Here is a 24,210-nt window from a genome sequence, read left to right as displayed (position 1 = left end):
GGGAAAAAACAACAACAAGTTAACGGAAGTTAAGCAAAGTTGGGACAACTTTCATCAGGCAAAAAACATTGCAGCATTTTTTTTTTTTTTTGCCCCTAACAAGATCATCGAAAAGGAGATTTTAATCTCTTAGAATGGGAATTTATTATAAATTGTACTTTAAGTTGATAAGGACAAAGTAAGGTTCCTCTTAACAGCCTCCATTAGCCCCAGTGGGGAGATAATTCATTTATTTCATATCAACCCTGCCTTGTTTCTGAGAGTTCAGAATGGTGCAAAAGGATAACTACTAACTACTAACTAGAGCATACAAAACATTTGCTAGACCAATTCTTGAATACAGCTCAACTGTCTGGAACCCGCACTGCATATCGGACATAATTACAATCAAGAGAGTCCAGAGATATTTTACGAGAAGAGTCCTCCACTCCTCTACCCGCAACAAAATACCGTATGCCATCAGACTCTAAATTTTGGGCTTAGACAACTTCGGCTGAAGAGGTTGTAGAAAAAAAAATGCTTTTAAAGGGTTCTGACGATCCCAGCTGAGTTGCCTGATCACCAGAACCTTTTAAAAGCATGTGGGGGGGGAGGGATTTTTGCTACCGGTTCTCCAAACAACCTGCCACAATTGCTACCGGATCAGGCAATCCGGTCCAAACCCGCATTTCACCCCTGCTCCTGGGAGGGGTGGGGTGGGAGGAGCCAGCTAGGAGTGGGATTTGGGGGGTTCTCTGAACTGCACAGAATCTTAGCTAGAGGTTCTCCCGAACCCCTGTGAACCCTCAGCAGCCCACCTCTGGCAATAGTGAATCTCAACCCTGATTCCTTTTTGCAACCTGCCTATTGCTATTCTTCTAAAACGAAGTCTACCCGATACGTACATTTATGAAATCTTGGGAAAGAGCTTGTTGCATTTGATATAATTTTATTTCTTTTTCAGGGTGATGATTTGATGACGGGGAACCTGAAAGGTCATGTATTATCAGGTAAGCCGAAGCCCTCAATCCAGGGAGTCCTCAACCTAAGATATCATTCAGCCCCAAAATTTACATCGCTAAGGGAGACCTTTGTTAAGTGAGTTTTGCCCCGTTTTACGACTTTTCTGGCCACATTTGTTAAGCGAATCACTGCAGTTGTTAAATTAGTAGCGCGGTTGTTAAGTGGATCTGGTTTCCCCCATGGACTTTGCCTGTCAGAAGGTCGCAAAAGGTGATCATGGGACCACGAGATATTGCAACCGTCATAAATACGAGTCTGTTGTCAAGCATCCGAATGTAAATCACGCGACCACGGGGATGCCGCAACGGTCGTAAGTGTGAAAAAGGGTCATAGAGTCACTTTTTTTCAGTCCCATTGTAACGTTGAACGGTCTCTAAGTGAACTGTTGTAAGTTGAGGGTTGCCTAAGAACTTCTGTGTCTCATTAGACATCTGTTATGGAGACCTCTATATTTGTATGAGGAAGTACAGATCCTTGTTAATATGTGTGATTTTGTGATCTCGATTGCCTCACAATCAAGTCACACGGGGGTGGTGGGGGGGCTTCAAAAATTTTAGCCAGGGGTTCTCTGCCCGCTTGCTGGGTGGGCGTGGCTGTCAGCCTCCAGTCCAACCTTCGTATCTCTTTGTACTCCTTATATCTAGTGGTAGATAGTATGGGATTGTATTTCTAATGTACATAGCTAATGGATTCAAGTTGTCCTAGATTCAAGTTAAGTAGAGAGAGCCCTTTAAGAGTGTCGGTCTGACGTAATTAAAGGTGGGAGGGGAGATTGCTATTTTGAATTCAACAGGAATGTTTGGCGCGAACTCTAACGGACATTGCATTCCTGATATGATTGACAACCAGAGGCCTGCGGAAGAAGATTACGACGGGACCCCGGGAAGGAGCTGGCATTGGACCAGACCTGATGACCTTTTGGGAAAGGGGAGGGAGGAATAGGGTGATGCAGATTGTTAGCCATATTTTGTCTCAGATTCAACTTTCCACCGCTAAACGCAGCTGCTATCCCAATGTATCTAGTAAAAGTACTTTTCTTTATTTGCAAATGGAGTCATGGTGTATTTCTTTCCTAGATATAATCAGAGGCAGCCTGACAGTGGCCATGGTTGGTGTGGCCTAGTTGGTCTACTGCACCACGGCGGGGCTGGGTGGGTGTTTTTGCCCTCCCCAGGTTCTGGAGGCTTTTCTCAACCCTCCAGGAGGGCGAAAACAGCCTTCCCCGGGCACTGGAGGCCCTCCGAAGGCCAGAAATGGGCCCGTTTCTGGACTTCCGGTACTTCTGGTAGTCCCGGATTTCACCCTGCCTGAGCCTCCATGCATGGCCTGCACTTACCTGGCATCCAAAACGGGCCACGTGGGGACTTCTGGGAGGGGAGGGGCAGAGTGGGCGGGGTCCACCAGGAGTGGGATTTAGGGGTTCTCCAAACTGCATAGAATCTTACCTAGAAGTTCTCCCGAACCCCTGCAAACCAGTGGTGAAATCCAATTTTTTTTTTACTACCGGTTCTGTGGGTGTGGCTTGGTAGGTCATGGCAGGGGAAGGATACCGCAAAATCTCCATTCCCACCCCATTCTGGGACCAGCCAGAGGTGGTATTTGCCGGTTCTCTGAACTATTCAATATTTCCACTACCGGTTCTCCAAACTACTAAAAATTTCCGCTACCGGTTCTCTGAACTATTCAATATTTCCACTACCGGTTCTCCAAACTACTAAAAATTTCCGCTACCGGTTCTCTGGAACCTGATAGAACCTGCTGGATTTCACTGCTGCTGCAAACCCCCAGCAGCCCACCCCTGAGGTCACATCTATTCAAAATGCATCAAGATGAATCCCACTGCTCACCTGTCACTCAGTAGCTAGATTTTTTTGTGGGTGTCTGTTAAGAAACAGGGAAATTGTAAAACATTATTCTCTTTTATAGGAATGGTACCCCTAAAAACCTCATTTTTCCCCCACCCATCAGGTAATTCTGATGCTGCTTGCAAGTTACTTTAGTCCAGGGGTCTGCAAACTTGGCTCCTTTAAGACTTGTGGACTTCAACTCCCAGAGTTCCTCAGCCAGCAAAGTCCACAAGTCCACAAGTCCACAAGTCTTAAAGGAGCCAAGTTTGCAGACTCCTGCTTTAGTCTCTTGTACGACCTAATTGAAGTTCATGCTAAGGTGTGAAACCCACCAGCACAAAAGCCAAATTTCTTTCGAGGGATTTCATGAAACTCCTATAGTGAGTTAATCTCCAAAGTGTAACTGATTGGAAAGAGGCACTAACGCATGTCAGAGGATTTTTTTTTTACTAACATCCAAAAAAAACCCTACTTCTCCAGCAGGAATGAAGTAGGTATGATCATTGGAGTAATTTCCATTAAAAAAAAAACAAACCTCCTTCAGGCAGGCAGGCAGGCAGATGGGAAAACCCCATGTTTAGGTTTGGTAAATAAATATTAAATTACATTTTTGCTATTTGTACTGAGAGATGGGTGTGTTCGCTCCGTTCTTGTTGTAGTTTGACTGGGAATGTGCTGGATGCAGCTAACCTGGAAATTACCCGCAGTAATTTTCCAAGAAAACCCATCTATTTTACATAGCCAATGTCTGTCCTCATTTTCAAAAATAAATTAAAAAAAAAACCTAAGTATGAATAACAGCATTGTGCATATTTTCCCCTCATTATACTTTTCTGTCGGTCTTCTTCTCCTTTCTTTACCCTTACATTGCAAATTCCTTAAGAATGTGTTTTGCTTTTAAAAATGCAGGTAACTTCCAGTAAGGTATCTGACTCAATATTTGATCAATATCTTTATTATGTAGTAGGACCTTCTGCTACAATAGAGTAGAGTAGAGTAGAGTAGAGTAGAGTAGAGTAGAGTAGAGTAGAGTAGAGTAGAGTAGAGTAGAGTAGAATACAATAGAACAGAACAGAACAGAACAAACAGAATAGAATAGAATATCATTTTTTATTGGCCAAGTGTGATTGAACAAACAAGGAATCTGTGTTGGTGCATATGCTCTCAGTGTACATCAAAGAAAAGATACGTTCATCAAGAATCATAAAGTACAACACTTAATGATAGTCATAGGGTACAAATAAGAATTAAGGAAACAATCAATATCAATATAAATCGTAAGGATACAAGCAACAAGAATACAGTCATACAGTCGTAAGTGAGAGGAGATGGGTGATGGGAATGATGAGAAGATTAATAGTAGTGCAGATTTAGTAAATAGTTTGACAGTGTTGAGGGAATTATTTGTTTAGCAGAGTGATGGCGTTTGGGAAAAACTGTCCTTGTGTCTAGTTGGTCTGGTGTGCAGTGCTCTATAGTGTCGTTTTGAGGGTAGGAGTTGAAACAGTTTATGTCCAGGATGCGAGGGGGTCTGTAAATATTTTCACAACCCTCTTTTTGACTGTGCGGTATACAGGTCCTCAATGGAAGGCAGGTTGGTAGCCATTGTTCTTTCTAATAACTTTCTAATAAGGCCCACAGATATTGATAGCATACAAAATTTTCATTTCACTTAAGTGTAGCCAATAAGATGGAAGTCCAGTGATACTTTTGAAAACTTTGTCAAGTACAATTAAAACCATTACCAATCATCCAAAGATAATCTCAATTTAGCCATAGATGCAATACATTACAGAGTAAAAGACAAATAGTGGGCCTCCGATGGCTGTTGCTAATAAAGGGGCTGGAAAGAACTCACGAGGTATGGTCTGTATATTTCTCCTAACTTGCTTGAATAGAGTGTACCTAAATAAATAGAGTGTAACTAAATTTATATCTTGCTTTGATAATATAAAACCAGCCTGGTTTTTCCACCTAGCAACAGAAGTGGGTTTCAGCAGGTTCTGACCAGTTCTGGAGAACCGGTAGCGGAAATTTTGAGTAGTTTGGAAAACCGGTAGTAAAAATTCTGACTGGCCCCGCCCACATCTATTCTCTGCCTCCCGAGTCCCAGCTGATCGGGAGGAAATGGGGATTTTGCAGTAATCTTCCCCTGGAGTGGGGTGGGAATGGGGATTTTACAGTATCCGTTTTAAAAATATTTTCCATCTCGTCCAAGAAAAAAAAAATTCAAGAGACTTCGAAAGCTTACACTATATTTTATGAACTTGTTTTGTCTATGCAAAACAGATTTGCTGGTGGCATTTTATAAAGCAATAGCAATAGATTTCTGAGCTTGTTTAAACAAGCAGGGTGTTGAATTTTAACAAATATGTCCCTTCTTAAGGTAGCACAACAACGTTCTGTAAGACTTTGGTTTTTTTATTTAAGTTTAGAAGGTCCTGCATTAGCTTTCAAAAATGTTGGATAACCATCTGACTGAGATGGTGTAGGGTTTCCTGCCTGGGCAGGGGGTTAGACTAGAAGGCCTCCAAGGTCCCTTCCAACTCTATTATATTAAATACTATTGCATGCATATCATTGACCTCCTTATAAAAATGAGTCCCCAATAAATTGAGAAGCAAGATACGTACTATGTGTTGTCCAAAAGATAGCAGGGCGAATCTTGTTATTCTACGAAGTAGACCAGGGGTGAAATCCAGCAGGTTCTGGAGAACCGGTACCGGATATTTTGAGTAGTTCGGAGAACCGGTAGCAGAAAATTTTAGTAGTTCAGAGAACTGGCAAGTGCCACCTCTGGCTGGCCCCAGTGGGGTGGGAATGGAGATTTTGCAGTATCCTTCTCCCAGGAGTGGGGTGGGAATGGAGATTTTGCAATATCCTTCTCCCAGGAGTGGGGTGGGAATGGAGATTTTGCAATATCCTTCTCCCAGGAGTGGGGAGGGAATGGGGATTTTGCAGTATCCTTCCCCTGGAGTGGAGTGGGAATGGAGATTTTGCAGTATCCTTCCCCTGCCACGCCCATCAAGCGATACCAACCAAGCTACACCATGCCCACCAAACTACGCTCACAGAACCGGTAGTAAAAGAATTTGGATTTCACCACTGAAGTAGACATATATTATACTGGATGTCCTCAAAACAGTGTGTTGTTTCTGCGCCCCCTGAGCCAGGCCTCCTGCCAGAAAGTGACTTGGAAAGTGAGGGGGAAGGGCCGTCAGGACTTACCTCGGGAGCACCGGCTTCCCTGGCTCAGCTCCAGGAGCCAGAAGCAGGCCAGGTGGAAGAGATAACGAGGCCTCCGTCCCCTGACTCTTTCCCCCCCAGGCCACACCTCCAGACCCAACTGATGGCAATCAGGCCTGGCTGGACCCTAGGTTTCGTAGGCAGGAGAGCCGGGAACAACAGAAGCAAGGGTGGGGCAGGCCTAGGAAGTGCTGAGTCATGAAGCCACACTCCACAGGATATAAAGGCAGCAAGAGCTGCTGTGCCTCTTCGTAGCAGGCAAATTAACTTCCTAACTAAGAGCTGAAGTTCTGTTTGTTCCTGTTTGACTCATCAGCATCAAGGGAGATAACAGAGACACTTGGCAGACACTCGCTATTTTGTTGCCAGAGCTGATAGTGCCGGGTAATTAAGCCATCGCTCGGACGGAGGCGAGGGGGGACAGAACACAATGTCCGTGCAAATCTATCAGTCCATTCTTTGATGCTCAATGCTTAATGATGCTTATCTGTTTAAGTTTCTCTTTTCTTATTAAAAACACATGGGAAACTAACACACTGCAACACGAGATAGCATAACCTCAATTTTCAACAATAGACCTGGGTGCAGTGGTGGGATTCAAATAATTTAACAACCGGTTCTCTGCCCTAATGATTTCTTCCAACAACCAGTTCACCAAACTGCTCAGAAAGTTAACAACCGGTTCTCCCGAAGTGGTGCGAACTGGCTGAATCCCACCACTGCCTGGGTGTCATATGAGTCCCAGATATATTCTTAGAAAATACGATGTGAACTGGCTATATAGCCTTCTGCTTTGCTTTCTGTGTGATAAGCCATATCCATCATGTCAACCGTTTTGTTGTAGGAACACTGAAAACACGTTCTTAAAATTCCAATTTCACTATCTCTGGGACTTGGTGCCACTTGCAAGACTTTTTACATCAGCTGGTGGATTTGCCGGACTGGGCAATCGTAAGAAAACTTTTTAAAGTTTTTTGCTCATGAAATTCTGAAGTGGATTTGTGACTTCCACATTGAGGAAGAAAGAATAGCACCTGCCCCTCCCCCCCTCCACCACCACCTCTTGATTAGGCGGCGAAGAATTTTCTCTCTTCAATTTCTTTTACATCATCTTGTCTTCTTGAAATCCAATCTGAAATGCCCTTTGAGCGAAGATTGGGGTTTTAAACCATTAAGGAGCATCTGCATACATAATAGCTCTGCTTGATATTTGATATATACTTTTTTTTTTTCACAACACGGAGGGAGGGGAAGCCATCAACCCACCAGTGAGGCAGTCAAGATTGACAGCAAGTAATGCCCTCATTTCATTTACATCTGAGCTCTTCGGAAATTAAGTGTAGTTTCCGCTCGCTGGTTCTTATGGCAACCTATGCAATTGATGGAGCATATGGAAGCTAAGCTCGCTAGAAATGTTGAGATGATTGAAGTTGGAACTTGACAGAGAGGTCTGGATTCCTGCTTTGCAACTAACATCTTGTCAGGCAGGAATATATGTTTTAAGCCCCTTTCATGGTCAAATGCATGCTATCCGAAGGAAGGTATTATATAGTTTGCCAGTTCTGCAAAAACACAAAATAGTGCTTTGATGAACCCTAAAACAACCAGTTGCTGTCCTAAACGCAAACATTATGGTAGTATTGTGACTTTATTTTTATTTATTTATTTATTTTGTCACAACCATATATGTAACTATCATACAGAAAGGTTATATAGTATATAAAGGTATAAGCATATATATATAGGAAAAAGAAAAGAAAAACAATAGGACAGGAACGGTAGGCACGTTTGTGCGCTTATGCACGCCCCTTATGGTCCTCTTAGGAATGGGGTGAGGTCAATAGTAGAAAGTTTTTGGTTAAAGCTTTTAGGATTATGAGAAGAGACCACAGAGTCAGGTAAAGTATTCCAAGCACTGATGATTCTGTTACAGAAGTCATATTTTCTGCAATCTAGATTAAAGCGGTTGACATTAAGTTTAAATCTATTAGTTGCTCTAGTATTATTGCAATTAAAGCTGAAGTAGTCTTTGACAGGAAGGACATTACAATAGATGATTCTGTGAGTTAAACTTAGGTCTTGTCGAAGGCGACGGAGTTCCAAGTTTTCTAAGCCGAGGATTTCAAGTCTGGTGGGATAAGGTATTTTATTGTTTTCAGAGGAATGGAGAACTCTTCTTGTAAAGTATTTCTGGACACGTTCAATTGTATTGATGTCAGAGATGTGGTGAGGGTTCCAAACAGGCGAACTGTATTCTAGAATTGGTCTAGCAAATGTTTTATATGCTCTGGTTAGTAGTGTGGTGTTTTTGGAAAAGAAGCTACACAAAATTAGGTTTACAACTCTTAGAGCTTTTTTTGCTATGTAGTTGCAGTGGGCTTTGGCACTTAGATCATTTGACATGAAAACTCCAAGGTCTTTAACAGGATGGGGGTCGTCTGTAAGGTAATGTCCATCTAGTATGTATTTAGTTTTTGGGTTCTTTTTTCCTATATGTAAGACTGAGCATTTGCTGGTTGAAATTTGGAGCTGCCAAAGTTTAGACCAAGCGGATAGATGATCAAGGTCGTTTTGAATGATAGAAGTATTGTCTGTGGTGCTAAATAGCTTGACATCATCAGCAAAGAGAACACAATTACTTGAGATGTGGTCACAGAGATCATTAATGTATAGTATAAAAAGTGTTGGTCCAAGGACGCTGCCTTTATCTTCTGTTAGTTACAGGCGTAGGAGACCCAGTTTCCAATATCCATCCAGCCATGGATCTTACTCTCCCAGTTTGCTCTACTCTATAGGGATGTTATGAGACAGGGCTTGGGGAACGCGTGATAAAAATGTAAATTAAAAATAATAAATGCTAAAAAAACCCATCTTTTTAAAATATTTAAAATATCTTTTCCTGTTCTTTCAAGAGAATTTGTGAGCTTCTGGAAGGGTACTAACTGGATTGTTTTTATTCTAATTTAAATTGTTAGTAGAGAGACAACTAGAAATGAAGAAGCTTCTTGAATGAGAAGTGAAATCAATGAATTTAATATCAATAGCTTTGTAACTTCATATTTGCATATCAGAGGTGGGTTTCAGCAGGTTCTGACCAGTTCTGGAGAACCAGTAGCGGAAATTTTGAGTAATTCGGAGAACCGGTAGTAAAAATTCTGACTGGCCCCGCCCCCATCTATTCTCTGCCTCCCAAGTCCCAGCTGATTGGGAGGGAATGGGGATTTTGCAGTATCCTTCCCCTGCCACGCCCACCAAGCCACGCCCACCAAGCCATGCCATACCCACCAAACCACACCCACAGAACCGGTAGTAAAAAAAATTTGAAACCCACCACTCTTGCATATCCAATGTTTGAGTACCTTATGAACTTAGCAGTTTAGCTTTTGGGTTTTATTTCTCTAGTGTTCTAGTATCTGCATTTATATCCTATTTTAATTTTATCTCTCTTAATTTGTACAGCCTATTTCCTTTTATCTTCTTATGGGTGTTTAAAATGTTATGAACTTATATAAGAGTTAATAATAAAAAGTACAATTAATAAAGATACTGGCTGTGTTTGTAGGCTAAAATGTAACTGGTTTGCATTATATGGATCCCCAATGGGTATATGACTCATTGTGTTAAACGAATCCACCCAGCATGGTTAATTCAATAAACTATGATTTCTTTAACCATAGCTCAATGTACTGTACAAAAAAAAGGGCACACTCTTTTTACAATCCAAGGATATGTTTGCATGACATTTTTATCGATGATTAAAGTAATTAACCTGATTTTCTACGTTCGCATAAAAATTTCATCAAAAACTAGTGAGTTCACACAACACACTAGACCAAAATGTATGTGTAGTTAATTTGCCATTCAGTCTCTTTTGCTAAAACTGTCATTTCCTCCCAGTAATAAGTAAGCACTTTCCCTTCTAAAAGCCATAAATGCGCCGCCAACCACAAAGGTCAGACTCATGTAACTCTATGATCAACTCTTGAGTATCAAAGAGTTACACGGAGAGCTTTAAAATTTAGCATTTCTACAGCTGTATTCACATAACATATTGAAGCACAGATTGGCAGCCACATTATAACCTAGGATGAATTACAAACTCAGGCTATATGATTAGCTGAAAGTTGAGTATATTGGGTTATTGGGTTAATTAACTAAACCAGATTACATTCCCCAGGGAGAAATCAATATAAAAATGGCCTCTTTTTTCCCAATATATATTTTTCCTCTATAAGGTAAAGCTAAATGTCCCCTGGCACATATGTGCTAGTTGTTCCTGACTCTAGGGGGCGGTGCTCATCTCCGTTTCAAAGCTGAAGAGCCAACGCTGTCCGAAGACGTCTCTGTGGTCATGTGGCCGGCATGACTCAATGCCAAAGGCGCACGGAACGCTGTTCCCTTCCCACCAAAGGTGGTCCCTAGTTTTCTATTTGCATTTTTTACATGCTTTCGAACTGCTAGGTTGGCAGAAGCTGGGACAAGTAACGGGAGCTCATCCCGTTACACGGCACTAGGGATTTGAACCGCTGAACTGCCGACCTTTCGATCGACAAGCTCAGCATCATATCCATTGAGCCATCATGTCCCTTTTTCCTCTATAACAGTATCCAATTGAAGAAATGAGCAAGATGGGGGGGGGAATCCATTTCTCACCTCCAAATTATTCCTTTGTAAGGCTATTTTGGCCCAAAATTGAACTTTGGAGAGACTTCGTTAGTAATGCAAAAATGATGGGAAGAAAGATATTAAAATAGTTTCCCACAGGTCGGGGGAATTATGGTGATAAGAACATCAACGCAGTCATTATCTGCTTTTTCATTAAAAGGATGGTGTTTAAGGTGGCTAACCAGAGTAAAAATAAAAAGCAAACCCAAATGAAAACATTAGTGAAGTATCATTAAAATAGAGAATTACACTTACACAGGTCAACAGCCAACCCAGTATGCATATCCAAGGCTGCCTGGAATCCTTCAGTTGAGGCATTCCAATGTAACTAAGAAAACCACAGTTAAGTACTCTTCACCTATTATTTAGAGTATAACATGTTTTTAAAGCTCAAAGTTTTACTATTTAGCCTGTTTTATATTGCGTTGTGTGTTTTATTACTTATCTTGTTTTGGTTTTAACCCTCTATTAGCCACACAGAATCACACATTGCGAGTTACTTTATTTAAATAAATACTTGTGAATGTGATAATGAGAGCCAGACAAACTGGAACGAGTCTAAAATTAGGTAGCGCTTTGGGGTTTGGGTGTCATCCATCTGGAAGATGGGTTAGGAGAGGTAACAAGAGGTGGATTTGGAAAGAGAAGGAACTTAATCTAAGCTTGAGTGGTTGGGAAAACCAGGTGAGGTTAAAGGGAGGGATGTTGTTTTTTTTTCCAACAAAGAAAAGACAAGCACATTCTTGCAACTTGCTCAGAGATTGTACATACACACCAGGTGCTCCAAAGAAAGATTGAAATCTGTACCGTCAATCCTCATTTGCTTCTATGATTATATTCCTTATTAAGAATGTTTAATAATGCCCCTCTAAATAGGGATCACAGTCGAAGGACAATAAAGAATTCTAGTCCCACGTCTGGAGTAGTGCATAAATGCAAACAAACAAAAAATTATAGAGCTGTAAAAAAATAAAAATGCCCCTGAGAAGTAGGGGAAAAAATTACGTAAAACTATTATGTAAAAGAGAACTGGTATAGATGAATTCAGGGACGCAATGGCTCAGTGGCTAAGATGCTGAGCTTGTTGATTGAAAGGTCGGCAGTTCAGTGATTCAAATCCCTAGTGCCGCGTAACGGAGTGAGCTCCCGTGACTTGTCCCAGCTTCTGCCAACCTAGCAGTTCGAAAGCACGTAAAAAAGGCAAGTAGAAAAAATAAGGACCACCTTTGGTGGGAAAGGAACAGCGTTCCTTGCGCCTTTGGCATTGAGTCATGCCGGCCATATGACCACAGAGACGTCTTCGGGCAGCACTGGCTCTTTGGCTTTGAAACGGAGATGAGCGCCGCCCCCTAGAGTCGGGAATGACTAGCACATATGTGTGAGGGGAGCCTTTACCTTTACCTTTATACATACCTATGCACCACCAGAATTTTATTTTACTTTTATTTCTTTTTTATCCAGACTACATCCGACCCACGCCACCACCCGAAAGTGGTTACCACCGCTACCAGTTCCTCCTCTACGAACAACCAGTTCGTGAAGTTGTATCCTTGAATTCAGACGAAACTGCATCTTCCGGTGAGAAATTCCTTTTGCCGCTTTGGCAGTTCAAAATCAATTGTGGTGGTGATTGTTACATGAGTTGCACGAAGAGAATAGGTGTCTTCTTTCTGGATGATTTCTTTGATTCTGTTTCGGCACGGTTAGAATTCCCCCGTAGGTATATATACGTTTGTGGAAATGATGAAAATGCCCCAGCAGGGGGCATGGCTTTGCTGGAAGCAGGAATGTATATTTACTTGACAGTGTGGGAAATATTTGTCTCTCCTGCTATTACCAAAGTAAATTCTCACGTCAACTCTGTAAAGGCGACCAAGCAATCATGTAGTTGGATAAGTCTCAGAAACAAACGGCTCGAGGTGCTTTGTTTAGAATATTTAAGGTAATACTAATCCCCCAGATAAGGTGAATCTATGCAGATAATGATGCTTTTAAGTGGAGAATGGTGTTTAGAGCTGGGGTGGCAAAGCTTTGAAGGCCAGGGGGCATGCGCTTTTGTTGTTACGCGGTTGTTCTTTGAGGGACACAATCAAAAGGGACAGGATCAGTGGTGGGTTGCTACCAGTTCGCCCAGGTTCAGGCAAACGGGTAGCGGTGGTGGCGGGAGGCTCCACCCACATGCCCAGACATCATTAAAAACGTTCTGCGCCAAGACTGCTGGTTGGACAATATTGGAAGAAAAAAGAATTACCTACAATAGAAGAATGGCTATTGAAAGTTATCAACTTGGCTGAGATGGCAAAAATCTTTTTGAAAGACAATACGCAGGAAAGATATTTAATTGAATGGAAAAAATGGATTGATTATTTACAAAACAGATATCAGATTAAGAGATATCAGATTGCCTTTGAATAATTAGGATGTATTATTTTAGAATGTTATGGGGGAGGTTAGGAAATGAAAAGACTCGGATGAGGCTGATTGGGTTAGAAGGGAAAATCTTAGTCTATGTTTGGTTTATGTGTAATAATACCTTGTGATTGACCCGGGAAGCCGGGGGGGGGGGGATGGGGTGAAGGGAGGGGTGAAGGGGGTTTTTTTGGGGGGGGAAAGGGGGAAAATGTTTGTTTTTTAAAACTTTTTCAATAAAAAAAACCCCGCTCTGCGCATGCGTAGAAGTGCCGTGCGGTCGCGAAGCCATCGTGCACTCCCATGCACTCCCAATAGCGAACTGGTAGCGCCAGGATTTGAATCCAGTCACTGAAGCAGTAGGCATGAGTTTAAATGGACTCCAGAGGATGATAGAGGACAGGAAGGTCTGGAGGAATGTTGTCCATGCGTTGCGATGGGGTTGCGATGGGTCGGACACGACTTCGCAACTAACAACAACAACAACAACTGTTACAGGATACTATGTGACTCCATGAAATGCGTAAGGAAGGCCTGCATTTCTGTGGATGGCATGCACAAAAGGTGCAGACATGCTAAGCTTCTTGGGTGTGCTAAGCCTAATTAAAGACTTATCTGGTATCTTGTTTATTTTATTAATATGGTGGGGAAAAGTCAGGAAATAACATTGCCAAGGCTCAAAGGTTTGTTGCTATACTTCAACGGCAAAGTGTATTGGGGGCTTGGGGACCTCAAGGAAAAAGCATCCAAAATGCATATGGCCAATTCCGTGAGTCCACATACATGGGTTGCCAAGTTTGAAAGATACTACCCTTAAAAAGCAGGCATGCCAGTACACACATGCTTATGTTTTAATGTCTGAGTAAAGGAGGAAGAAATGAAATGAGTGGACCTGAGGGATATAAACTTTGGATTCCTGGGAAAGGAAGGAGGAAAGGCATCGGGAGGATTGATAGATGGTTGGGTTGAGTAGCAGTGTTGAGGTTGGGAAGATCAAGGAACTGGGCAGGACTAGAAGCAGAGGTGAAATGCTCCTGGTTCGGACCGGATCATGCGATCTGGTAGCGATCTTGGCTGGCAGTTTGGAGAACTGGTAGCAATCGCGGCGTGAGGCTTCGCCCACCCACCCGACTGTTGTTCTTCCTAGAAGTAATGTGTTTTGTACTCTCTGCACATGTGCAGAAAGGTTTTGTGCATGCACAGTGGGAGTGCGTGCGCATGTGACGCGCACGGGCCCACTTCCGAACTGGTAAGGAAGGTAAGTAGATTTCACCCCTAGACTAGAATACCTTTTCCACCGAGGTGGAAAAGAGGAAGCAGGAGGAAAGCTGCTGAAATGACCAGGCTAGCAAATATGCGCTGGATTCCTTTCCTCCACCCTAGCCGACACCAGATGATAGAGCAGGGAGGAAACGAAAGGTTCTTAAAAGCTGGCACCAGAATTGACAATGATAAATTCGCGCAGACATGCTAAGCAGAACGTATACCGCATGCTTGGCAATACAGAGTCAAGTTTTCCAACCCTGCTGATTCTGCGGTGTTCAGAAACAGAGCCTTACCTGCGATTACCTGATGAAGTTTCCATGCGGTAGTAAGACAGGCGGTGCCTCCGTTCAAAACTCAAGAAAGAAAAACCCCAACTCCCATGTTTGTAGAGAAAGGTACTTTGGCTGAGTGTGAACTGAATGCAGCGATAGAAAAGCAAAGTCGGAGGCAACAGGCACGAAAATTACATACTGAAACCATCCCCACATCCCTCTCCCCTCCCCCCCCCAAGGACCCCGGTTGAATATCCACTCCACATCTCCACATAGTGTCATGTGGGGTACTTCTTCAGGCGGCCCCGTCTATCTGGTGTGCCAGGACGGTTGACCTTGACAGTTGTCAGCTCTTTTTGCAGCTACTAAGAAGGCAATGAGACTTTTCCTCCCCTTTCAGAGACATCTCCACCAGATCACTTCCTTCCCCCCCCATACCTAGATTACCTCCCCCCTCCCATTACAATGGCAGCCAAAAGCAACCAAGCAAACATCATGAGGCTGATACCTGGTTTTCTTCCAGCCACAATTTTTTAGAATAGAACAGAACAGAACAGAAAATATGGAATGGAAGGGAAGGGAATGGAATGGAATAGAATAGAATAGAATAGAATAGAATAGAATAGAATAGAATAGAATAGAATAGAAAATATGGGATGGGATGGGATGGGATGGGATGGGATGGGATGGGATGGGATGGGATGGGATAGAATAGAATAGAATAGAATAGAATAGAATAGAATAGAATAGAATAGAATAGAATAGAATAGAATAGAATAGAATTCTTTATTGGCCAAGTGTGCTTGGACACACAAGGAATTTGTCTTGGTGCATAGGCTCTCAGCGTACATAAAACAAAAGATACGTTCATCAAGAATTCTAAGGTACAACACTTAATGATAGTCATAGGGTACAAATAAGCAATCAGGAAACAATAGCAATATAAATTGTAAGGATACAAGCAACAAAGTTAGAGTCATAAGTGGAAGAAGATGGGTGAGGGGAACAATGAGAAGATTAATAGTAGTGCAGGTTCAGTTAATAGTTTGACAGTGTTGAGGGAATTATTTGTTTAGCAGAGTGATGGCCTTCGGGGAAAAACTGTTCTTGTGTCTAGTTGTTCTGGTGTGCAGTGCTGTATAGCATCGTTTTGAGGTAGGAGTTGAAACAGTTTATGTCCAGAATGTGAGAGGTCTGTAAATATTTTCCCAGCCCTCTTTTTGACTCGTGCAGTATACAAGTCCTCAATGGAAGGCAGGTTGGTAGCCATTGTTTTTTCTGCGGTTCTAATGATCCTCTGAAGTCTGTGTCTGTCTTGTTGGGTTGAAGAACTAAACCAGACAGTTATAGTTTTAACTATAAACTATACCTTAAACTTTTAATCGGTCACATTGACTGCATTCAAACTTCCTGCTAAACAAATCAAAACCTTTCCTATTATGGTTTAGTATGACCTGGAATCAATCCACTGGGTTGTGTAAGAGAAAACTATTGGTAATCCAGCTGCACGACAAACTTATTTAGGGTACATATATAGTTTCCATTGCATGTCGATTGAGAATGGGTGGGGGAAAAAAACAGCCAAGCAGAAAGACAGATTATGGTGGCAGATGTAAAGGTGAAGGAGATCTCAAATGCTGTGAAACTGAGAATAGTCTTCGCTCATGTATCCAAGAGCTTCATTGGTGACACCTCAGAACTATCGTGCATGTCAAGCGATGAGATAAAAATCATGAATAATAAGATTTGGCAATTGAGTTGCACAAGCAGTCGTCAAAACAATGTTAATAAAATAACAGCTCTGCTGAGCCAGGCACGTTCTTAGCATGGAAGGAGAACTCTGTCTCCCAGAGGAAAATGCTGTTTTAAGAGTTATTTGCACAAGTGGAATTTCAGGACAGGGAGGAATAGAGAGAGAGAGAGAGATTCGGGAATAAGAAGGGCCCGCCCATGGCGACACTTCACAAGAAGCACCAGGCACATATGAAGTCAGTTTTTGGAGTCAGAGAAACAACAGGGGCAAAAACCAAACAGGTTCTTTGAAATCAGTGAGAGAACAGTGAAATTTCCCAAATGAATTTGCCTGTTTGTAGACCAATGCTTTAGGGACGCGGTGGCTTAGTGGGTAAGACGCTGAGCTTGTTGATCGAAAGGTTGGCAGTTCAGCGGTTCGAATCCCTAGTGCTGCCACGTAACGGGGTGAGCTCCCTTTACTTGTCCCAGCTTCTGCCAACCTAGCAGTTCAAAAGCAAGTAAAAAAAGGCAAGTAGAAAAATAGGGACCACCTTTGATGGGAAGGTAACAGCGTTCCATGCGCCTTTTGGCGTTGAGTCATGCCGGCCACATGACCACGGAGACGTCTTCGGACCGCGCTGGCTCTTCGGCTTTGGGAAGGAGTTGAGCACCGCTCCCTAGAGTCGGCAAAGACTAGCACGTATGTGCGAGGGGCCCCTTTATCTTTACCTTTAAACCAATGCTATATATTACAGCTGAAAAGCCCTCCAGATGATGATGGTGATGACACCATGAAAATTGAATCAGATTATGATGAGAGCAGCTTTCTATTTAATTTTATTTATTTATTAGTTTGTCAAACATGTACAAGATGTACAACATGAACATGGACACGAACGAAGGAAATGAGTACAAATAAATGGGGACAGTAGGACAGGGACGGTAGGCATGTTGGTGCGCTTATTCAGGTCCCCTTTACGGACCTCTTAGGAATGGGGTGAGGTCCATGGTAGACAGTTTAAGGTTGAAGCTGGGAGGGTTTGAGGATGTAACAACAGAGTCGGGTAGAGCATTCCAGGCATTGTTCACTCTGTTGCTGAAGTCGTATTTTCTGCAATCAAATTTGAAGCGGTTTACCTTACGTTTGTATCGATTGTTTGCCTGTGTATTATTGTGATCGAAGCTGAAGAAGTCATTGACAGGTAAGACATTGTAGCAGACAATTTTGTGTACTGCGCTTAGGTCAGATGGCAGGCAGCGCAATTCCAGATTGTCCAAGCCCAAAATTGCAAGCCTAGTGGCATAAGGGATTCTATTATGAGCAGAGGAGTGGAGGACTCTTCTTGTGAAATACCTCTGGACCCGCTCAATTGTATTAATGTCCGACATATAGTGTGGATTCCAGGCAGATGAGCTGTATTCGAGAATTGGTCTGGCAAAGATTTTGTATGCCCTAGTTAGCAATACAATGTTACTGGAGAAGCAGCTTCACAAAATTAGGTTAACAACTCTTAATGCCTTTTTGGCAATAGTGTTACAGTGAGCTCTGGGGGTTAGATCATTTGAGAGGAGTACTCCTAGGTCCTTGACAGAGTGAGGGTCACCTATGAGGTTTTTTCTAGGATCTGCTGGGGGTGGATAGAATACAGTCAGGAGTCTGCAGCTCTTTTACTGTTGTGACCCAGGCCCAAGTAGGTAGTATTAGACGCAATTGGTTCAAAAACAAACAGACTTTATTAGAACATCTGAGAATTAACTCATTCTCAGCATCATCCAAACTAAATCAAAGCAAATTCTTCATAACACAACCCTTCAGTTTTATCACCAACCTTGGTCTAATTAGGCAAACTGCCAAAGGCTTTTCTTGGCAAAAGTTCAAAAGCAGAAGACACTGACAAGAAATAAATGCAGCAAGACAAGGAGCAAGGCTATCAACATTGTTTTCCGGCAAAGAGCCCGAACGCCGTTGCTAGTCTTTTAAGCCTTATGGGAGGGGCTAATCATCTCTTGGCCCTATTCCCGAGTCGTCCTCTGCCTCCAACGCAGAGCCCTTATCTGGGCCTTCCCCAGCCTCCTGGACCATGTTCTGGCCCATGTTCTTCCTCAGCCTCATCGCTGTCCGACTCCGTTGCCAGCTCCGCAGACTGCTGGCGGACCACAACAGTTACCAACTGCATAGCTATGGGGTGTGCAGAAGACATATCCTCAAAAAGGTCATTAAGTCGGCCTCAATAAAGTGACCTATTCAACAGAGCTGCAGGAGGCTCCACCCACTGACCCGGACGTCATCATAGGTGATCTGTGCATGTGCAAAAGAGTGCATGTGTGAGCAAAGCAAGAGCATGCATGGGGGCACGGAGCAAACCAGTAGTAAAGGTAAATTCTACCCTGTTTCCCCGAAAATCAGACATTCCTTGATAATAAGCACAATCGGGCTTTTGAGCACATGCGCTAAAATAAGCCTCCCCAAAAAATATGCCCTCCCCGAAAATATTTAAATGCAGACCTGGAAATGTAAGACAGCAAGAGCCCCATCTTGCTTCACGCACCCCAAAATAATAAGACCTTCCTGAAAATACGGCCAAGCACTTATTTTGGGTTCAAATAAATATAAGACAGCGTCTTATTTTCAGGAAAAGACAGTAGCTAAATTCAGAGAAAGATAGATCGACTGATGGACAGATAGACAGATATGCTGGCCTACACAAACAAAAATGATACCAAACATCAAAGCAAAATATTAAGCTATTGATAGAAAATTTGCAAAACGGCACTGTCAATGTTCCTGAAGGCCCAAATGTAAAAACCTGGCTTCCAGGTCTGACAGGTGCATGGATAGAGAAAGGAAGAAGGATGCATCACAGGAAACATCTGCAAGACTCACACAACCACATTCCACACAACGTATTAGTTATCGCACCAGTCGGTATGCTCTCTGAGGAAACGATTGTGGTATTTCCCAAGTATGAATTTGTATGCTGTGTTGCAGGATTGTTGCGTATGCTTTTGTTGTGACCCAGGCCCAAGTAGAGAGTAATAAACTTGGTCCGTGGAAAAACAAACTTCATTCGAACAGCTGGGAATTACTTCAATCCCAGCATCGTTCAACTCAAAGTAAAACAAATTCCTCCCAACACAAATTCCTCAGTTATCTCACAAACCTTAGTCCAATTAGGCAAACTGCCAAAGGCCCTTCCTGGCAAATGTCCAGAAGCCACAAAAACAAAGATGTACACGAAGCAGAGGATGGAGCAGAAGACTCAGCTACAACATTGTTTTCCGGCAAAGCTGAAACACCGTTGCTGGTCTGTTTTAAGCCTTATGGGAGGGGCCAATCATCTCTTGGCCCTACTCCCGAGTTGTCCTCTCTGCTTGAGCTGCTCTTGCCTTCTGGCAGCTCTTCTCATGCATGCATTAGGAACAGGCTCCTCCTGTTCCTCTGCCTCACTACTGTCAGTCTCTGGAAGCTCTGGAGTCCACACTTCACTTCCCAATGGCCCTGGCCTCACCTCAGCCTCATCGCTGTCTGACTCCGTTGCCAGTTCCGTAGGCTGCTGACGGACTACAACAGACACTGTATTAACTTTCAAAACACAAAGTGTGTGGTAAATGAGAAGAGTGTGTGCAAGAAGTATGTCACAAGCATATAACAAGAGAGGTGGGGGGAATAAATTTTCTGTTCTGGCAATTGGACAGAATTCGTTATTTCTCATTGTGACTGATAACAACCTTGGATCGTGATTTCCCGGTCATTATTATCAGATGCGTCAACTTTATTAAAATCGGTAGCTGTTGGAAATTTGTTTACTTATTCATGTGGAGCTATGCATTTATACAGTTAGCTGCAAATTTATATAGTAATATTTTAACCTGTGCAATTACACGCGTTTCTGGGTAGATTCCATAGTTAAAATTCTAAAATTACCATGTTAAAATCTCAAATGCTTAGACAAAGAGGAATTCCTTAGCCCGGACTGAAAAGCTAAGTATGTAGGTATAGTACCAATCACCTGCATGCAGGAAAGGGCTCTAGCGAAAGAAATTCTAAATATTATTACTCTTTCCTCACTCCCCAAAATCACTAACGTGAATCTTAAAAATATTGTTAACGTGGTCTGTACAGAGTTTGAGATTTTTTTAAAAAATTCTTAAATGAGACCATGTTCTTTTACAAACAGAAGGGATTCTTGCATTACCAATTTTGTCTTCAAATTATCACGAGTTCAAAAGCAATTACTACCGGATTCCAAGTAAATCCATCAGAGGATTTCCTACGGATTTGAGAGAGTTATTATAAAACGAGTGTGGGGTGTCCAGATTTAGCTGAAGTTGTGGTCCCAGTGTGCCCTTTTCCTTGGGGCAGGGGCAGGGATGGGCTTGCTGGGGGTTCACAAGCATTCGGGAGAACCTCGAGCTAAGATTCTGTGCAGTTCGGAGAACCCCCCGAATCCCACTCCTGGCTGGCCCCACCCACCCCACCCCTCCCAGGAGTCCCCTCGCAGCCCGTTTCGGGTGCAGGTAACTGCAGGGCGCGCACGGAGCCTTGGGGAGGGCAAAAAATGGGCATAGTGGAAATTTGGGAAGACCAGAAATAGGCCTGTTTCCGGCCTCCAGAGGGCCTCCAGAGCCTGAGGAAGCTGTTTTCGCTCTCCTGGAGGCTCGGGGAAAGGCTCCAGAGCCCGTGGAGGGCAAAAATGCGCCCACACCCCGCCGTGCTGTAGGAGACCAACTAGTGCTTTGGAGAATAGCTTGACTCCTTCTTCTTTGTGGCAGCCCCTGAGATATTGGACAATTGCTTTTCATTAAACTAGACATACCAAGTTCCTGCAACCGTTCTTCGTATGTTTTAGCCTCCAGTCCCCTCATCATCTTTGTTGCTCTTCTCTGCACTCTTTCTAGAGTCTCCACATCCTTTTTACACCCTGGCGACCAAAACTGAATGCAATATTCCAAGTGTGGCCTTACCAAAGCCTTATAAAGTGGTATTAACACTTCACATGATCTTGATTCTATCCCTCTGTTTATGCAGCCTAGAACTGTGTTGGCTTTTTGGGCAGCTGCTGCACACGGCTGGCTCATATTTAAACCAGACTTTAAACATAAATAAATATAATCAAATGGATCTTGAAGTTATTCTTTGTTCAGATCTATATCAGGAGCAACATCTACAGAAAATGCTATAGAAGGACAGAGAAAACTGTACATATTCATTGTTACTTTTCAGACATAACTCTAGATCATTCTAATTAACGAAGAGGAAAATCGATGCTGCTCGAAAATGTTGTCCCATAATTAGGGCACAATTGTTGTTTAATTATTCCATCTGTAGCTTATTATGCTTCTACCAATTCCTTGCCAGCTAACTTTAGCTGATTGTGATATTTTTTTTTCCCTAGATGGATCTGAAAATGTTAAGATAATTGGCCACTTACACTATAAGACATATAGCACATTTTGTTTCAGTGTGGCTAGGAATTTTGTAAAAAATCATTTTGTAGTGTGCTGGTTGGCTAAGGTATTAGCGTCACCTCCATGTACACTCTTATTCTGAAAGTACTGATTCGTGTGTCTCAATAATCAGTGAGTACATTATTTAAAATATTTTCTATCGTAGAAAGCTCCCATTCTTATGTCTTAGTACAGGGGTCTCCAACCTTGGCAACTTTAAGACTTGTAGACTTCAACTCCCAGAGTTCCTCAGCCAGCAAAGTCCACAAGTCTTAAAAGTTGCCAAGGTTGGAGACCCCTGTCTTAATAGGACCTGCAGCCCACAGCAATATTACTCATTTGATCTGAGATACATCTAATTTAAAGCAAAGGCCCATGGTTAAGGACAGGAGTTTCCAGATTCTTCCACCAGACTCCTAACACTATTCAAATTTTGGAAATCTCGCTAAAATAAAATAAAGCAAAATGGATAAATCCAGTGGTGGGATTCAGCCAGTTCGCACCACTTCCGGAGAACCAGTTGTTAACTTTCTGAGCAGTTTGGTGAACTGGTTGTTGGAAGAAATCATTAGGGCAGAGAACCAGTTGTTAAATTATTTGAATCCCATCACTAGATAAAGCCTCTCTTGGACAGAAAACAAGCTAATTGGGGAAAAAGGAAGGAAGAACAAAACATTTTTTTTAAAAAAAATCCCATAAAATATCAAAACCCACAATAATCTTCAGCGGCGAAAATTCAAACGAAAATTCAAAATTCAAATTCCAGCAAAACTAATACTGGTGAAGAGGACCTGATTCTATTGGTTGCAAACACTGAATTGAGTTTATTTGGAAGATGTGAGTAAATTGTTTCACAGATTCCTTCTTGTCTTCAATAGTATATATGCTGGAGCCAAGGGATAGGGAAAACATCACACATATACTCACCCATACGCAATTTTGAAAAGATAAAAATCTGTATTCATCCAGAAAAAGTTTTCACAAATTAATTCATTTTATTTAGATCATTTATATAGCTGCCCATCTTATATCAAACTCTGTATAACTCCCAGTCAATGAAGAAGAACAGAGTAGATAGGTAGATAGGCAGGTAGGTAGGTAGAGATAGAGATAGAGATAGAGATAGAGATAGAGATAGAGATAGAGATAGAGATAGAGATAGAGATAGAGATAGAGATAGAGATAGAGATAGAGATAGAGATAGAGATAGAGATAGAGATAGAGATAGAGATAGAGATAGAGATAGATGGATGTGTGTATGTTCCAGCATTACTCTGGAACGCCTCAAGCAATTTCAACCAAACTTGGTATACAGAAGACTTACTCTCTGGAAAGAAATAGTGTGGGGGTAAGATGCCCCTAACACCCCTCAGTGTGTGTGTTTCTGTGTCTGTGTCTGTGTGTGTATGTTCCAGCATAACTCTGGAACGCCTGGGCCGCTGAAATGAGAAGGAATGAATTATATCTATAGTGTCAAATCACAGTACTTTTCACAGTGATAGTGTGCATTTTGAATTCAAGTTCTGTTAAGATACAGCCTGTTGTGCCTTAAAATGGCTTCTACTGTACAGCACAGTGGAGTTGCCATGGTTAACGGCTCCAGAATACTCCACAAGGGGGATCCCTTTGGTAAGGGGGATTGGTTCTTCAAAAAAAAAAAATCCTGTTTAATACAGGATTGGGAAAAATAAATACCTGGGCAATGCTGGATTAACAGCTAGTATGCTATAATTGTTCCAATCACCTTTTTATGTGCTATAAGAGACTGCTATAAGTTCAGATGCAAATAAGTTTATTTTATTTATTTTTATTTTATTTATTTATTTTGTCACAACAGTATATATAAGCATAAGCATGAAATAACTATACGACATATAAGCATATATATAAGCATAAGTATAAAATAACTATATGAAATTGGATACAATCAAAGGGAACATTAGGACAGGAATGGTAGGCACGTTGGTGCTCTTATGCACACCCCTTACAGACCTCTTAGGAATGGGATGAGGTCATCAGTAGATCGTTTTTGGTTAAAGCTTTGGGGATTTTGGGAAGAGACCACAGAGTCAGGTAGTCATTCCAGGCATTAACGACTCTGTTACTGAAGTCATATTTTTTGCAATAAAGATTGGAGCGGTTCACTTTAAGTTTGAATCTATTGTGTGCTCATGTATTGTTGCAACTGAAGCTGAAGTAGTCTTCAACAGGAAGGATATTGTAACAGATGATTCTATTAGTTAAACTCAGGTCATGCGCATATCTCAAATACCAGAAACGTCAAGATCCAACTTTTGGAAAAAGCAACCCAAAGAGTAATG

At 42.2% G+C, this 24,210-nt stretch overlaps 1 protein-coding gene across 1 annotated transcript in view; it reads left to right on the top strand.

The window, feature by feature from the left end:
• PEBP4 (phosphatidylethanolamine binding protein 4) overlaps positions 1-24,210 on the top strand; it is a 342,691-nt gene that overhangs the window by 283,547 nt on the left and 34,934 nt on the right. Inside the window, exons 5-6 of the mRNA XM_058194679.1 lie at positions 944-989; positions 12,222-12,338. Of these exons, the coding sequence (XP_058050662.1) occupies positions 944-989; positions 12,222-12,338 (163 nt within the window). The remainder of the gene's footprint in view (positions 1-943; positions 990-12,221; positions 12,339-24,210) is intronic.

The sequence above is a fragment of the Ahaetulla prasina genome, chromosome 9 (genome assembly GCF_028640845.1).
Source record: "Ahaetulla prasina isolate Xishuangbanna chromosome 9, ASM2864084v1, whole genome shotgun sequence".
Taxonomy (NCBI): domain Eukaryota; kingdom Metazoa; phylum Chordata; class Lepidosauria; order Squamata; family Colubridae; genus Ahaetulla; species Ahaetulla prasina.
The sequence above is the reverse complement of the archived record's forward strand: the minus strand, read 5'-3'. Positions and strand labels throughout refer to the sequence as shown.